Genomic DNA, 15,832 nt, shown 5'->3' on the forward strand with positions numbered 1-15,832 from the left:
GGACTAATAATAGTACTTGTGGCCCTAGTTTTATTTGAAATTTTGTTGTTCAAGTACTATGTTATTGAACTACTCTATATGGCAAAACATTATGAGTGGCACATGCAAATCATGTGCATTTAAACTAGTTTTATTCTAAATGTCACGGTGCATAAAGCCTTGAGGAACATCAATCTTATTCTTATTCAAAACAGGGCGTGCCGATCACAAAATCTATTTTGAAGAAATTTTGGACTGCTTGTGTAGTTAATTTGAAGGTCCAAATGCATCCAAGCTAATGACATTACAAGAGAAACAAGGGTCATCAATACGAGGATAACTAACTAAATTTGAGACGCTATATGGTATCCCAAACTGGACATCATACCATATCAGTTCCATTAATGACACAAGTCTCTTCGTAACTAACATTGGATGATATGTACTCTACCTTCAAATTCCAAGTAAAGCATGAGGGGTTTATTCAATATGCACGTAATGTGGGCACATCATTCAATAATGATAAACACGAGTAAGTGAATTTGTAAAAAAGCACAGGTGATTTTTATCAAATTTATCAAATCCTGAATAAAAGAAAATGAGAACCAAATTTCCATCAAATGAATAAAAGTTTGATATGGCCAGCATTTCTGTTAGGAAACTACCACTGCATTTATGGAAATCATCACTCCCATTGACAAAAAGAAAGCAGTTCTATGATGCACCATCACAAGTTCTAAATCGTGGAGGAGCATATACAAACAATATTTTAGAGCACAAATATTGGTATCTCACTCTGTAGTGGAAAGAGCTGACTGCAATACATCTTCAAGGTACTTCTCAGCAGCAGCATACTGCCTTTTCTTGTCCTCAATTGCTAATGCCGCCAAAGCTTTATCCTGCACAAATAGGAGTTTCCGTAAATCATTGTTTCATTGGAAAAAAGAAAAAGAAACTCAAATGTATGAAGGCTAGAGTCAATTGAAATATGGAGTTACAGGTGGCAAGTCTTGGTAGCTTCTCAAAGTATCAAGGATGGGCTTTGTTTTCTTCTCCAATTCCTTCCTGTGCTCTGCCATTTCAACTAGCATGCCATGGCTAATCTCTGGGGTGTAGCCCACTCGATTGAGTATTGCCTGCTCCCAAGGAATCTTTGGTATAAGTAATCAACAAAATAATTTAGATAAATCTAAATGAAGATCAATTATAATTACCAAAAACAAAGCTAAAATATCAACCACTCGATCACAAGTCTGATATCTCATTCTACAAGTTGGTGTCAGCAACAACTCCAAGATAGTTAACCATTCTTGCTAATATAGTAACGTGTTAGGTCGAAGACAAGACCCAAGATTCTGACCATTGTAGCTATAGAAGCATGAAATTTGATTACTCCAATTCTAGAATCTACCATATCATTCAAATTGTAAGAGCATCTTTCCTATAAAAGGATCTTTCTTCATAATGTGTCACCATTTATCTTCAACCTGATTTTATCCTCTAAAATTGCAACTTTGCATAGTCACAGAGTTCTAGGTGCACAAAACGGTACATGAAGGAAAAATTGTCTACAGTGGTGCTTGAGATTTGAAGGACCAAACCAATAAATCTTTCAAACATGTAATAAGGACACGGACCAAAATCAAAAATACATTTTATCTATTCTTATATGAAAGAAGCTACCTAACCCTAATCTTGAACAACATCTGAAAACCGTATAAAAAATAAAATTAAATTTACAGGTGCATACAGAGAAACGAGGCATGGAACAACTTAGAAGTGAAAAAGGACAAGCAACTCATCCCATCTCAAAACCATGCTTCATTTCAATGAGATTGGAAAGAGGATAACATAAAATGTGCTGAGAATGTATAGTCAGGGCCTTATGTTGTCCAAGTACACATAAAATTGCATTCCCTTTCAAGCACGTCAATCCGGATCTTACAATCCATTTGGGCACAATCCATCCGGATCGTGTAAAAAATCTCTTATTGGTATGATCTTTCGATCTTGGTAATTGGATTTTATAGGATCGCCGAATCCCAATCCGTATCTGATCCAATTTGTAAGCCTTGTTTTGTATTGTATGGCCAAGTTTATTGTAAATTTTATGTTTGTTGTCTAAATACCATTTTATGTGGTACAAATGAATTAAAAAACAAGTAACATTGAATAAGAAAAACAAACTATGAAAACAAACATTTAAATATTGTGATTATTTAAGAAAATTACCTAGTCAGAAAAACAAACTTAAATTTGGTAGAGTTTGAAAAGGGCAAGATGTATGCAATTTTATCACAATTTTTTGACACTATTTTTGTGATTCGAACCTACTCCATCAAGGGAACTATTTAGCCTGCTTGTTTTTGGTTTGCCAAAAATACTTTTCAGAAAATTCTACTTTTCTGTTTTCCATTTTTTTTGTTTTTACTAATTTTTTTTAATATGTTAAGTAATTTTTAAAATTTTTAGACACAGCTAACATAAATACACATAAAAAGTATAATTTTTGTGAAAAAAATCTTTTAAAAATTCACTAAATACCAAAAATACAAAAAATAAAAATAAAAATAAAAATACAAGAATTCAATATATTTTTCGTATTTTTATGTATTTATTTATTTTTAAAATATTTTTTTACAAATTTTTTACTTTTTAGATACATCTAAGTAAGGTGCATCTAAAAAAATAAAAAAAAAATGCTTAAAAATTTAAAAATATTCACTAAAAACAAAAGGAAAATTTACCCATAAGTCCTAGTTTTTGAAACGTTGAACCATTTAGTCCTAAAAGTTTTCTTATGCTCTATTTAGTCCCATTTTTACATCAACATGATGTGAATGATGTAAATGATCTGATATTTCATTCTATAATTTCAAAATTTATTGAAATCTGATGAACATTAGATGTTTTTCATCCTATATTTTCAAACATTATTGAAATTTGATAAACATTAGATGTTTGAAATCCAATGTTTGTAACATGACTCTGATGTTATTAACATTGTATCTGATGTTATTAACATTGTAATGGGACCTTTTAGTCTATAAGAAAACTTTTAGGACTAAACAGTGCATAAGTTATTAATTTGGGATTTATTGGTGCATGAAAAATAGAAAACTCAGTTTTTAAAAAACTTAATCCAAAAAACTCAAACCAAACACCCACATTATCGTTCAACCAAGCCACTCTTTTGAGTACTCAATATATTTTTATATCCAACCTTGTTAAATATTTTTCTTTCAATTTTTATGCATTATTGTAGATTGTAAAGTGTTTTGTTATCAAACTCTTCTTTTTGACCTTGTTTTTTTTACGAAATGCAAAACTTTTACTATCAAGTTTTCTATAGTATAATTTTTTTTTAATTACCGGGTGTCCGGGCCAGTATACGCGCACCTCGATTAATCTAGAACCCACACAAAGCGCCTCTCCACATAGATCGAACAAATCTTGGGCATACCCTGTGGGCGTAGTCCCAAGGAGCGGATTGCTCCTAATGGGAGTTATACCCAAGACCTAGAGGGAGCACTCCCCTAAGCCTCAAGTTGCACCCACTAAGCCAACCCTTTGGGGTTTTTCTATAATATAATTTTATATTTATATTTTACACGAAGTATTATATTTTTTACAATATCTTCATATCTTTTTAGTATAATTTAGGCTTAGTTCGTATAGTTTTTAAGAAATGTTTATGTAAATTTCTTATGTTATTTGTCTTTTTTAGTAGGATCTTACAGTCCTCAATCCGATTATGGAAACTCCTCCAACGATCCAATGTAGGATCCTTATTTTAACAACTTTGCTTTCAGCAATGAACTCTAATTTTAGAGCTCAAATTAGAGCTCTAATGATGTGGCCAAAAAAAAAAAAAAAAACACACACACACACACACAAACAGGTGGGACCCACCTGTTTAGAGCTCTCCTAGAGCTCAACAATTAGAGCTCCAAATCATTTTTCCTTCACTTTTAAGCCTATCAATAAAGATAAAGGCCACGTGAACTATTTGAACTTGCAAAATGCTATTATGCAAGGAAGTGCCAGGCAATCTTTTAAGTCAATACCTCCTACTTAACTCGAATAAATTTACAAAAAAGAAAAAGAAGAACATAACAGACTTTTATTATGTATCTTACAAAAGCAAAAGTGTCCCAAAGCTCTAAATTATCATTACAGTGGGACTTTAGCTTACATTTCTCAAAGTAACATAGCATGATGACATGTCCCTTTGCATAACAACAGCACAAATGCCATCAAAAATTAAGTTGTTCATGCAAAGGCAAGAGCTGTACAAAATTCATTTGAAGTTTTTGAGGGCAGTGATTAAAAAAACAGAGTCGATTAATATGATTAAAAAAAGACACACACACTAATAAACATACATAAACAGTATTGCATAATGACATTGGCATCATCCTTGTACAGCTTGCAAGATTAGTTTGTTTAAGATTAAAATTATAGACACATCATGAGACAACTAGCCTTCAAAATTGTGTGTAAAATTCAATGTATAAAGAGAGAAATACAGAGAATAATGTATCTATTGATGTATTATTGATTGATGTTATTTATGTTGTGTTGAGCTCTCTCCTTTATAGAGGAGAGGGAGAACAATTACAACCGAAAGCAGAGGCACAAATATTAAAGGTACATTATTAAAGCATACTAATTATTATACTAACCTAATTATTAAAGCAGCACTTTACATATTATATTCTAACAGCCCCCCTCAAACTCAAGGAGGATAGGCACTAACCAACTTGAGTTTGGAGAGAGTAACAAAACAGGAAAATAATCTGACAAATAAAATAAAAAATGGATAGGAGACACTGTATGGTCGTGTCAAACCGTTGTAGAAGACTGTATGGTTATGGCAGACCGATGTAGAAGACACTGGCTCGTGTCGGACCGATGTAGAAGACAGTTTATGGGGTCATGTCGGACCGTTGTAGCAGACAATGTTGTGACAGTTGTTGTGACAGTTTACGGAGTCTTGCTGGACCCTTGTAGAAACTAACCGGAATCAATGTCGGGACAGTTTACAGAGTCTTGTCGGACCCATGAAGGAGCTAACCGGAATCAATGTCGGGACAGTTTACAGAGTCTTGTCGGACCCATGAAGGAGCTAACCGGAATCAATGTCGGGACAGTTTACAGAGTTTTGTCGGACCCCTAAAAAGTCGCACCCTCAAAAGGTGTGCCCAATTTTTCAAAAGGCGTGCCATCAAAAGGCGTGCCCAATCCATAAAAAGGCGTGCCATCAAAAGGCGCGCCCATGTTGTCGTCGAGCGGCGCATGATGCGCGTGTCTGCCTTGGCTATTTAACCAACGTTGAGGCAGAGGCTGTGCAAACCAGTCTGAAACTGCCGAACATTTGCATTCTGAAATACTCTGTAAACACTTTGTAACCAATCCTTCTCTGAAAGTACCAGTCGGAAATCGCTGCTTCGCTGAAACACTCAGCAACCCAAAAACATGGCCTCTTCTTCCCGTTCAGCTATCCAGAACATAGCCTCTTCTTCCCGTGGTCTGCTCACTCTCTTTCCCGACCTCAACGAGTCCACAAGAGAGATAACCGGTGCGGTGGCCAGTGAACCGCAACCAAACACCTCTGGTTTTGCTCCGTTGAACTTTCCGATGCGGTTTGTGGAGCAAAAAATGGCGGTGCAAACTGATATTGAGGCCAATCAGTATACTTTGAAGTCATGTGTGGAGACCATGACGGCGGTCACAAACTTGTCGCACCGGCTTCAGAGTAGGACAAATGAGGTGCAACAGTTAAACGCCCAACTGGCTCTACTCCAATGCATGTATAAGGATGCGCGAGCAGAGATAAGTGTGCTAAAGGCGGAAAATAAGGAGCTGAAGCGGAAGGCCACCGTGATGTTCCGATTTGGAGGTCCACCATATGCTGTAGTGGAGAAGCAGGGAGGAGGCAACTTGCTTGGTGGGCTAGGAAGCACGGAGGCAACACCGTCAAGGGCCGCGCAGGACGGAGGCAAGAAGAAGAGACCGGCGGCAGAGTAGATAAGAAAAAATCCCTCCTGTGGGTGGGTGTTTGTGGGTTGGTTTTTTTTTTTTTTTTTTTTTGTGTAAAATTGTGAACGGGGTTGATCCCCGGCATGAAGAAAGGATAAGTTTGTGAAAAGAAAACCGAGTTGGACTGGATTGGTTTTTTTTTTTTTTTTTTTTGGTGGTGTTTTGTTTAAGAATAAAAATAAAATGAAAGAAAACAAGGGATAAAGAAAATAGATAAAAAAATATTTGTAGATGGATTATATGAAAAACATCAGTGTGATTGTTTCAAAATAAAGTTGGGGTTAGTGCCCCTGCAAAAGATATATTATTGGAGAGTGGGTATTTAAAAAAAAGATTAAAAGTGATTTGGAAAAAATAAATAAAAATAATTGATTTTGAAATCAAACAGAGGGGAGAGAGGGACAAACCCACGTGATAAAGTGGAGAGAGGGAAGGTGAGAGTAGAGAGCATAATAATGAGTCTGGGGTCATTGGATAGCGAATTTTCTAATAGATTTTCAAGTCCCAAACTAGGCTGGCAATTTGGCAAAGCAGAAATCAAACCAAAATATATATGTAACTATATATAAAGGTTATATAGCTTTTACCTTTTCCAACCCACATCATGCACAGCCTGTAAAGAGGTGTTGAACAGCTCAATTTGCACAACACTGTTTAGCACCAAGATCACACTCGGAGGAGAGAGGAGAGAGAAGAGAGATGATGAGTGGGTGGTGGAAGATTATTATATGATGAGTGGGTATTTAAAAAAAAAAAGTAAAAGCAATGTGTTTATCTGTGTATGATAGGAGAGAGAGAGAGAGAGAGTCCAAGACCAAGGGGGCCACTAGAGTGATAGCCACAGTAGCCTCAACCAACACCATCACCATTGCTTTACTGTTCAGAGGTCCATTGCGAAGATCCAACGGCCTAAGTACCGTTACTCTTGGGTGATGGTGTTTTCAATTTTATTGTTGAAATACCCAAAGAAACAAGTGCAAAGATGGAGGTTGCTACTGATGAGCCATTCACTCCAATAAAGCCGAATACCAAGAAAGGAAAACTTCGATTCTATCCATATAATATTAATTGGAATTATGGATTGCTTCCACAAACGTGGGAAGACCCATTATCGGCAAACTCTGATGTTGAGGAGGCACTTGGAGATAATGATCCAGTTGATGTGGTTGAGATTGGTGACAGCCATTCACTTGTTAACGATGTTGATGATGTTGAGAAGCATTTCCCGGGCACTCTTACTGCAATCAGGGACTGGTTCAGAGACTACAAGATCCCTGATGGAAAACCTGCTAACAAGTTTGGTCTTGGCAACAAAGCAGCAACAAAGGATTATTGTACTTGCAGGGAGTCATTTACACAAGTGACAGCTCCCCAGCAGGAATAGATCTCTTGACAAGCCTAGCCCAAGATTCATTAGTTTCTGTGATGACCTTGAGAGCATAAAACACAGGTTGAGCAATTCTGATCCGTTCGATCAAACAATCCTGCGGACGCAAAACCTCCGTTGGATAATTGCGGCGGAACTCCGCTGGAGTGAGATCGGAGGTCCGACCCGGGGTTGTTCAAGATGGATGATGGTGATGATGCTCTGATCTTGAAGGTGAAGTTCTGCCATGGAATTTGTTAGCAGCAGCAACAAGAAGATCAAATAATTTGTGGCAGCGGAGTGAATGTATGTGTAGAGGTCCGGCGGGCGGCCAAGGCGAGGCTGCCGCCCGCCGGTGAAGCGGAATTACTAAGTTCTCAACCTCGCTCTGATACCATGTAAAATTCAATGTATAAAGAGAGAAATACAGAGAATAATGTATCTATTGATGTATTATTGATTGATGTTATTTATGTTGTGTTGAGCTCTCTCCTTTATAGAGGAGAGGGAGAACAATTACAAACCGAAAGTAGAGGCACAAATATTAAAGGTACATTATTAAAGCATACTAATTATTATACTAACCTAATTATTAAAGCAGCACTTTACATATTATATTCTAACATTGTGTTCTCTCTTTTTCTGGCATATAAAAACAGATTAATAATGCTTAGTCGATACATCCAATATCCATACAAATAATAAGAAAGCTTGATAGAAAGGACGTTGGGCAATTGGTTCAAATTCAATTCTTAAGTGGAAGTCGAGAGAAAGCTTGATAGATTTCAATATTATGTTATTTTAAAATCTTCAATCATTTGTGGTACAGTAGGTTTGATATGTCACCATAATTCTTCTTACTAGTGATACTTCATAGTTCTAGTTTACTCATCACTTCATCTTCTTCTTAGGTACATTTCTTGTTCACCATATTTTTTGGAAACTATTCACTTTGCCTGGTTTGGGTTTTCTAAAAACACTTTAAGAAAATTTTATTTTCTTATTTTTCATTTTTTTTTTTTTTGTTTTTACTAATTTTTTCTAATATTTTAAGCAATTTTTTTAATTTTTAGATACACCTAATATAAATACACTTAAAAAGTATAATTTTCGTGAAAAACATCTTTAAAAAATTCACTAAATACCAAAAAATAAAAATAAAAAAACAAAAACAAAAATTCAATATATTTTTCGTATTTTTGTGTATTTATTAATTTTTTGAATATTTTTTCACAAATATTTTACTTTTTAGATACATCTAAGTAGGGGGCATCTAAAAAAAGTAAAAAAAAAAAATGCTTAAAATTTTAAAAATATTTACTAAAAGCAAAAAAAAAAACACAAAAAACAAAAAATTCAGTTTTCATAAAACTGAATTCAGAAACTTGAAACCAAACACACTGATTGATTCCACCTTCTGTTATTTCTATACATGGGGGGGGGGGGGGGTATTCTACTACTTTTACTAAAGCAAGAATGAAATTGAAGAATGTTCTAGCCTTGATGGGTTTGAAAAATAGATTTTTGTGATCTAGCTACTACTCCTTCCGTCCCATTTTGTTGGTCCACCTTTCCATTTTAGTTTGTCCCAAAATGTTTGCCACTTTCTATTTTAGGATACTAAATTTTGTTAGATTTCAAAAAATGCCCCTTATAAAACATTAAAAACACATTTTAAAATTAAAATAGAAGGACAATGGTGGGAAAAATATTTCAAAATTTGAATTAAAATGTAACGATTACATGTTTCCTTAATAAGTTGGTCTTTCTACAATGAACAAATAAATTGGGACGGAGGTAGTAGTTACTAGTTAGTGTAGCAAGAGATATTATGTTGCAAAAACAATACATATTATTGTGAACAAAAGCAATCTTACCGCTTTTTAACCAAGTTACATGGGTCAAGAAAACCTTATTTGGGTACTTGGGTGGGGTAGTTGTTTGTTTAGAGAGAACAAATTTAGGGAACGATTAGACAATCATCCCCTTTTATATTGATAATAGGTAGCTTACAATGGAAGCCTTGGAGGCACAAATATGGAAATAATAAAATAAGGAAATAACAGCTAATAGAATAATCAATACACAATAACCAAAGATATTATTGTAGCAATTTGGGACCTTTAAGTTTTTTTTTTTTTTTGATAAATGTTTGGGACCTTAACTCATGAGACTATAGCATACACCTGATGCAAGAAAGATGATTGAAATCAATTGCCTTTTGAAAGTAGGTCGTTCAACATACTAAACATACTTTTCACCTGTCAAAGTACTACATGTTTAGGAGCATATGCACCACCTATAACAAATAGATACTAAAGAAAAATTACAGGTTTTCTATAACAAATTACAATCAGATAGTTTTGAACCACAACATAAGCAGCAATATTTTGGAAGTGTATGAAGTACTTGTGTCAAACAGTTGACACTCCGGGGTTGAACATTCACATAGCAAGCATATTAGTGAATTGAGTTAACCATAAATCTAGGCATAAAACCCCCCATGTTAATACAGTTGTCAACCACATACACCCAACACTCAACAATCAACCACATACACTCAACCCCGTACACTCTACACCTGTTCAACTACACCTGTCAAGCATATCCCTGGGGTTATGAAGTCCCTGTGTATGACACTCAACACTTGGGTAAGGATATGGGATATGCGGTCAACCAGTTGCAGGTGAACATGCACATAGCAAGCATATTAGTGAATCGAGTAAACCATAAAACTGAGTAAAAAAAACCACATGTTATGCCTAAAATGTTTGAAGGCCCCTTGTGAACACCAATTTAGCCTAGAAAATAAAACAAGCATATTAAGCATTATGAATATTTTGCCATCTACCCGTGCCCTTGGACATGAGATTAGATGAATTGGACACATACCCACACCTAACACACCCATACCCTTTCCACGTAACATAAGTGTTGCTTGAGTTTTGCATATATTTTAAATTGGTTTATTCCTTCTGGCAGTGCTATGTAATTACCTTGACAAATGGGCTTTAACCATTTCAAAACCCCTTAGAACTTAATTAACAGCTTGCCAAAAAGACTATAATGCCCTAAAATACAAGTCCTCCATATCAAATAACAGTATATAGATTTTAAAATAGTTCTAGAAGTACAATTGATGGATAACTTGATACACATTATTGGGTCCATTTCCTAACAGCTCAAGCATTTGGTATAACAGGTGACTTAACATGTTATCAAAGCTCCACTTGAGAAAAGTTTTGGGTTTAAGTCTCTCCGTTAGCATTTGATATTTGGTCCCCGTTTAGTTTCTTCTTCTCTGTTTGGTTATTTACTTATTGTTTTGTATGGTTCTCTCGTTGTCTCACCACGTGCAAGATGGGGTTGCACGTGAAGGAAACTGTTGGATAGCTTGATATACATTGTTGGGCCTACTTCCTAACAACTTAAGCTTTTGGGATAATTGGTGACTTAACAACAACAAAAAGATAGTTACATTTTAAGCTCCCTTCAAACAACCACTAGTGCACTTCAGATATTTGGCTTGTTGTGCTCATACTAGCAGTGTTAGTGTGGCAATGTCTAAAAGTGGGCTTCCTACAAATATATAGCATTTGGTAGAATTTTCTAAATATGATTTGAGAATAGGAGTCGTATTTTGAGCTTGTGAGTTTTGGAATTATGATTTGAGTGTGGAAAATTTGTTTGGTTATGAGTTTTGAATTGAGTTTGAAATAAATGATGTGACATATGATATTTAATTAAAAAACTTACAACTCATAACCAAACATACAATCCAAAATCCTATTCAAAACTCATAAAAAAATTTTAAAAAATTTTAGAAATATTTTTTTTATTTAAAATATAAAAATAACATGTGCAAAAGTGCAAAAAAAAAAAAAAAAAAAAAAAAAAAAAAAAAAAAAAAAAAAAAAACATACACTGTTCCGGTCAACCGGCCGAACGTCCGAGAAGGAGTTTTCAAAAGTAGAATTAATTTTTGAAAACTACAACCAAACACCACGTGCAAACCAAGAGGTGGAATTACAATTCCAAAGCTCTTCCAAACAAAGCCTTAGATTTCTAAAGTGCTTACTATAGTACACTTGAGCCAAAACAAGACAACTTTTGCTCCTAATGATTTTAAGTAATTAACAGCAAGGGAAACAAACCAGGAAACCCAAATATAGGATGGACCTAATAATATACAATATGTGTCCGGGCCCCCCGCGCTGGGGGGAGAGGGGGGGGGGGCGCACTACATCATCTCATTGTACCAAAAAAAAAAGCAAAACAAAAAATACATTGATCTATTTGGTAAAATATGTTGAGAAGTAAACTTGATTTAGATAATTAAATGTCTATATCATGCATGAAGTGGTTCATGTTCATGACTCATTAATGTCTTGGTTCATGTTCTTAGCATACTAAATATCTATGGCGGTGTTTGGGAAGTGTTTTTTTTTTTGGCTAAAAAAACACTAAAAGACAAAATTGGTTAAAAAAAAAAAAAAAAAAAACAAATCCAGACAAAATGTCACATCAAACTCATAATTATTTCACTTTTTCTCTCACAAACATCACATCCAACTACAAAAAAACCCAACTATCTTCCCAAACACAAAAATTTTAACCTCCTAAAATAATCAAAAACTAAAAAAACCTACTAAAATGACAACATCCCAAACACCCACTATGTATTTTAGGGATTAAATAGAGAAGTAAAAAGGAGTGAAATGAGAATTGAGATGGAGTATGGTGTAATAACCCATGATTTAGTAAAATAAAAATTATAAAGTGGTCTCTTCCTATTCACTTTTCTCCCCCGTTGTGATTTGAGGTGTGTCTAGCCCACCACGTATTTCCAACAAAATAATTAGTTTTCAAACTTCTTAGAAAGAAAAAAATGAAATAGCAAGAAATTCATTAATAAGATATTAAAGTGAATTTCGGGAAACAATGTAAGACTGAACCGTGACTTTGGGAAACACAGTATCCCTGAAGCAAAAAATGACAACACTGAACATAGAAGGATGGTACCTTATAGTTGGCATATTGTTGCAGGTATTGTCGCTCCTTCGAAATCATTATTGCTAAGTTTGTCTTCCAATTCTCCATTTGAGACTCACAAGGAACCACATCATCTTCAAGTTGTGCAAGTGTCCTACAGATACAAATTATAAAGAGAAGAAAACATTTAGGGGAAAAAAAATGAAGAAGAAAAAAAGATAGTTTATTGTTCACAAAACTCAAGTTCCTAAGCACCTCCGCTTAGGTACTAGAAACAAATTTAGATAAGAACCTAAGATTGTATTAGAATCATTGATTTAGGTAGGGATTTAGAGAGAAAAACAAAAAGGTATGGGAAACGTGAATGAAATATAAGTTAAATTTTTTCTTTATTTCTCTCATCTTTTCCTTTCTTTTTCCAACTTCTTACCCAAATCCATGATCCAAACACAGCGTAAGAGTAGTATTGAGGAATACCTTTTTAAATAAGTCAGCCTGGCTATTGCCTTTCGAGTGTAATCGAGAAGAATTTTGGACTCATTTTGTACTTTAGCCCTCTTCTCCTCTACTCCCGTCTTCCTCAAAGAAATATCCCCCATTGCTACAAGAAAACTAAGTGCATTTCCTTCAAGTAAGAATCTACTTCTAATAACTAATAAGAATGAAAATGTAAGTGAAACAAAAATTAATCTAGAACTGAAAGAAAACCCACCTACTTAGTTCAGTATCTCTAATATTCAACAAATTTGCCACATTTGACAGAACTTGTGCCGATGAAATCACATTTGCTGGCAAACTGTCATGTGCCAATCCCACATTCTCCAATATCTCTCTAATCCTTGCAGCTAGAATCATAAAAATGTTTCAAAATAATTCCAACTAGACACTGAGCATGAAAATTAGTATACCAACGAAACAAGTCTACTACAAATATCTATACTATTATATAAAATCTATATCTATGTTGGTGTAAACTGTCATGTTTTTTACTTTTCCCAAATACTCCTAAATTTGATAAATGATCTAAACCGTTCAATTATCTTAGGTCCAACTACTTCAAATAACTGCCATAATTATCACATCCAAATTCCAAATACTTCAAATAATGTTATTTTAAATGTGTGTGTGTCCACCTCTAGTGGGTATATAGGGCATCTCCAATCGTTCATCTTTTCTTCCATTAAAATTAAATTTGATGAAAAAATAATCAAAAATCATCTCCAATCCTTTCATCAAATGTTCATCAAATCAAGTGAGAGTCAATTTTTTCATCAAATTGAGAACTTATCAAATCATTCATTAAATTCAAAATTGATGAAACTTTAAAAAGATAAAAGCATTGGAGATTTTATTTTTATTTTTTTTCCCATCAAATTTGGTGAAGAGAGAAATTTGGAATAAGAGTGGAATTTTTAAAAATATTTTGATGAAAATTTGATGAAAGGATTAGAGTAGTTCATATCAAATCAAGCTTTTTTACTCAAATTTGGAATAAAATCGGATGAAAAAATTGGTGAAGGGTTGGAGATGGTCAAATAACCTTGGGAGCGATATTCAGCGGCTTTTTGGCGGAAATCATTGGCGACGATTCCAGCAGCTTGAGTTTTGGCCTGGGAAATTGTGGCAAGGTTGTGCAAATGAGCAATGCTTCGTGGAGTGTACTCAAAATCGGGGACATCTTTTCCAGCCACATCGAATTGAGAGGCAAGCCACGCTTTTACTTCCGCAATTCGACTAGCATCAAACCCACTCTTGGATTCGGTTACTGCTGGATCGCCTCCGGAAATTAACTCACTCATGCTCTCTCTCTCTCTCTCTCTCTCTCTTGTTCAATTGCTTACAATGTTGAATCAAATCTGCAAGAAAGAGTAGAGAAAACAAATAATCATACATTATCACTGCTCAACTTTTGCTTTTGTACAAGAAAGGGTCAAAATTGGGTAGAATTTGGAAAAAAATTGAAACTACTGTGAAATTGGGTAAGACTGAAAATGAAATGGGATGGATCGGTAACTTTCAGTTATTTTCTCACCTGGCGATCCAAACGGAGTGTTACTGATCTGAGTAGATTGGGGATAGGGTTTATGAATCCAGTGATGTGACAAAGATAAAAGACAGCCAAAGCGTAGACTGTAAATTAGGGTTAACGTGAAACAAATTAAACATTAGAGAATGTAGAAGAAGATACTGAGACAAGACATATATATTTGTATATGTATAGAGCGAGCGAGCGAGCGAGAGAGAGAGAGAGAGAGAGAGAGCTCTTACCGGAAGATGCCAGGGTTGGATTGGAGTAAACTGCCGGCTTGCTAGTCTCTGCTTTGTTAAATTCTGCTCTAAAATGAAACTTTGAAAATTGAGTTTTTAAACTTCAATAAGACGTTAGCTCCCATCTAACTTATAGCCCATTTACTTATAATTTCGCTCGCTTGATCAAAAATTCAGTGAAGAATCTGACATGATACATTTTAATGATAAATTCAAAAAAAAAATTATCAAATTGACAAGTTGTTCTGTTTAGAATAAATTTTTATTAAATCATTTTATAAAATTTTTAATTCATTCTAAAATTCAGTTGACACACAAGTTGTTCGGCCAGTTGAAGCCTTTTTAAAATTAACAGTCACTTGTAAAATTTGATGAAAGGATAAAAATTCTTTTGAATTGAAGAAAAATATAAAACTTCTTTTATTTGATATGAATTTGATAAAATGATTGGAGCACTATTTTAATGAATTTTTCATAAAATTTGAATTTGATAAAATATTTGATGAAGAATTAGAGATGCCCTAATGTGCTTTAGCTTAGAGTATTTCCTTTATATATATATATATATTATTTTGGGTAATTACACTGTTTTGGAAAATTGAAAAAATATTTACTTATTAATGAAAAAAATATATAATTTTAATTATTAATTTGTAATTAGTTTTTGAAAGTATTGATATTTTTCCATTAATTTTTTACTCTCTCGATCGGATTAGTTATAGGTGGTGTTTGGGAAGTTTGTGTGTGGGGTTTTTATTGATTTTTTTCACTAAAAGATAAACTTTTTGCAAAATTAAAAAAAAAAACAAATCAAAACAAAATATCACATCTAACCCCATAATCATTTCACTTTTTCTCTCACAAACATCACATTCAACCACAAAAAAACTCAACTATCTTCCCAAACACCAAAAAAAATTTCTCCAATAAAATCCTACAACTAAGGGTTATTTTGGGAAGATGGTTATAATCAGCTTTTTGGTTAAAAGCTGATTATAAACTGATTATTGTGAGAGAGGGAAGTGGGTTATAATCTGGGAAGTGAATTATAACCCACTTCCCAAAAGACACCTAAAAAAACCTACATAAAAACCTACATAAAAACTCACTTCCCAAACACCCACATAGTAATATTTATTTTAACAAAAAATTTCTAAGCTAGGTACATTTGAAGAATTTTGGAAC

At 34.2% G+C, this 15,832-nt stretch overlaps 1 protein-coding gene across 2 annotated transcripts; it reads right to left on the bottom strand.

Moving 5' to 3' along the window:
* Window positions 1-520: 520 nt before the first annotated feature.
* AUG1 (HAUS augmin-like complex subunit) lies at window positions 521-14,963 on the bottom strand. 2 transcript variants are annotated; one of them, XM_028258554.2, is made up of 8 exons: window positions 14,648-14,963; window positions 14,412-14,509; window positions 13,920-14,235; window positions 13,092-13,224; window positions 12,857-12,991; window positions 12,410-12,533; window positions 978-1,115; window positions 521-878 (listed from the first exon to the last, which is right to left on the bottom strand). In XM_028258554.2, the coding sequence occupies exons 3-8, from the start codon at window positions 14,176-14,178 to the stop codon at window positions 771-773; spliced, it is 897 nt and encodes a 298-aa protein (XP_028114355.2). In that variant the 5' UTR covers window positions 14,179-14,235; window positions 14,412-14,509; window positions 14,648-14,963; the 3' UTR covers window positions 521-770. The 2 variants fall into 2 exon arrangements, with proteins under 2 accessions (XP_028114355.2, XP_082754594.1); XM_082898468.1 differs by lacking the exon at window positions 14,412-14,509 and having other exon boundaries at window positions 14,648-14,881.
* Between the last annotated feature and the right edge of the window lie 869 nt (window positions 14,964-15,832).

This window comes from Camellia sinensis, chromosome 12 (genome assembly GCF_055761805.1).
Source record: "Camellia sinensis isolate YWXY chromosome 12, ASM5576180v1, whole genome shotgun sequence".
Taxonomy (NCBI): domain Eukaryota; kingdom Viridiplantae; phylum Streptophyta; class Magnoliopsida; order Ericales; family Theaceae; genus Camellia; species Camellia sinensis.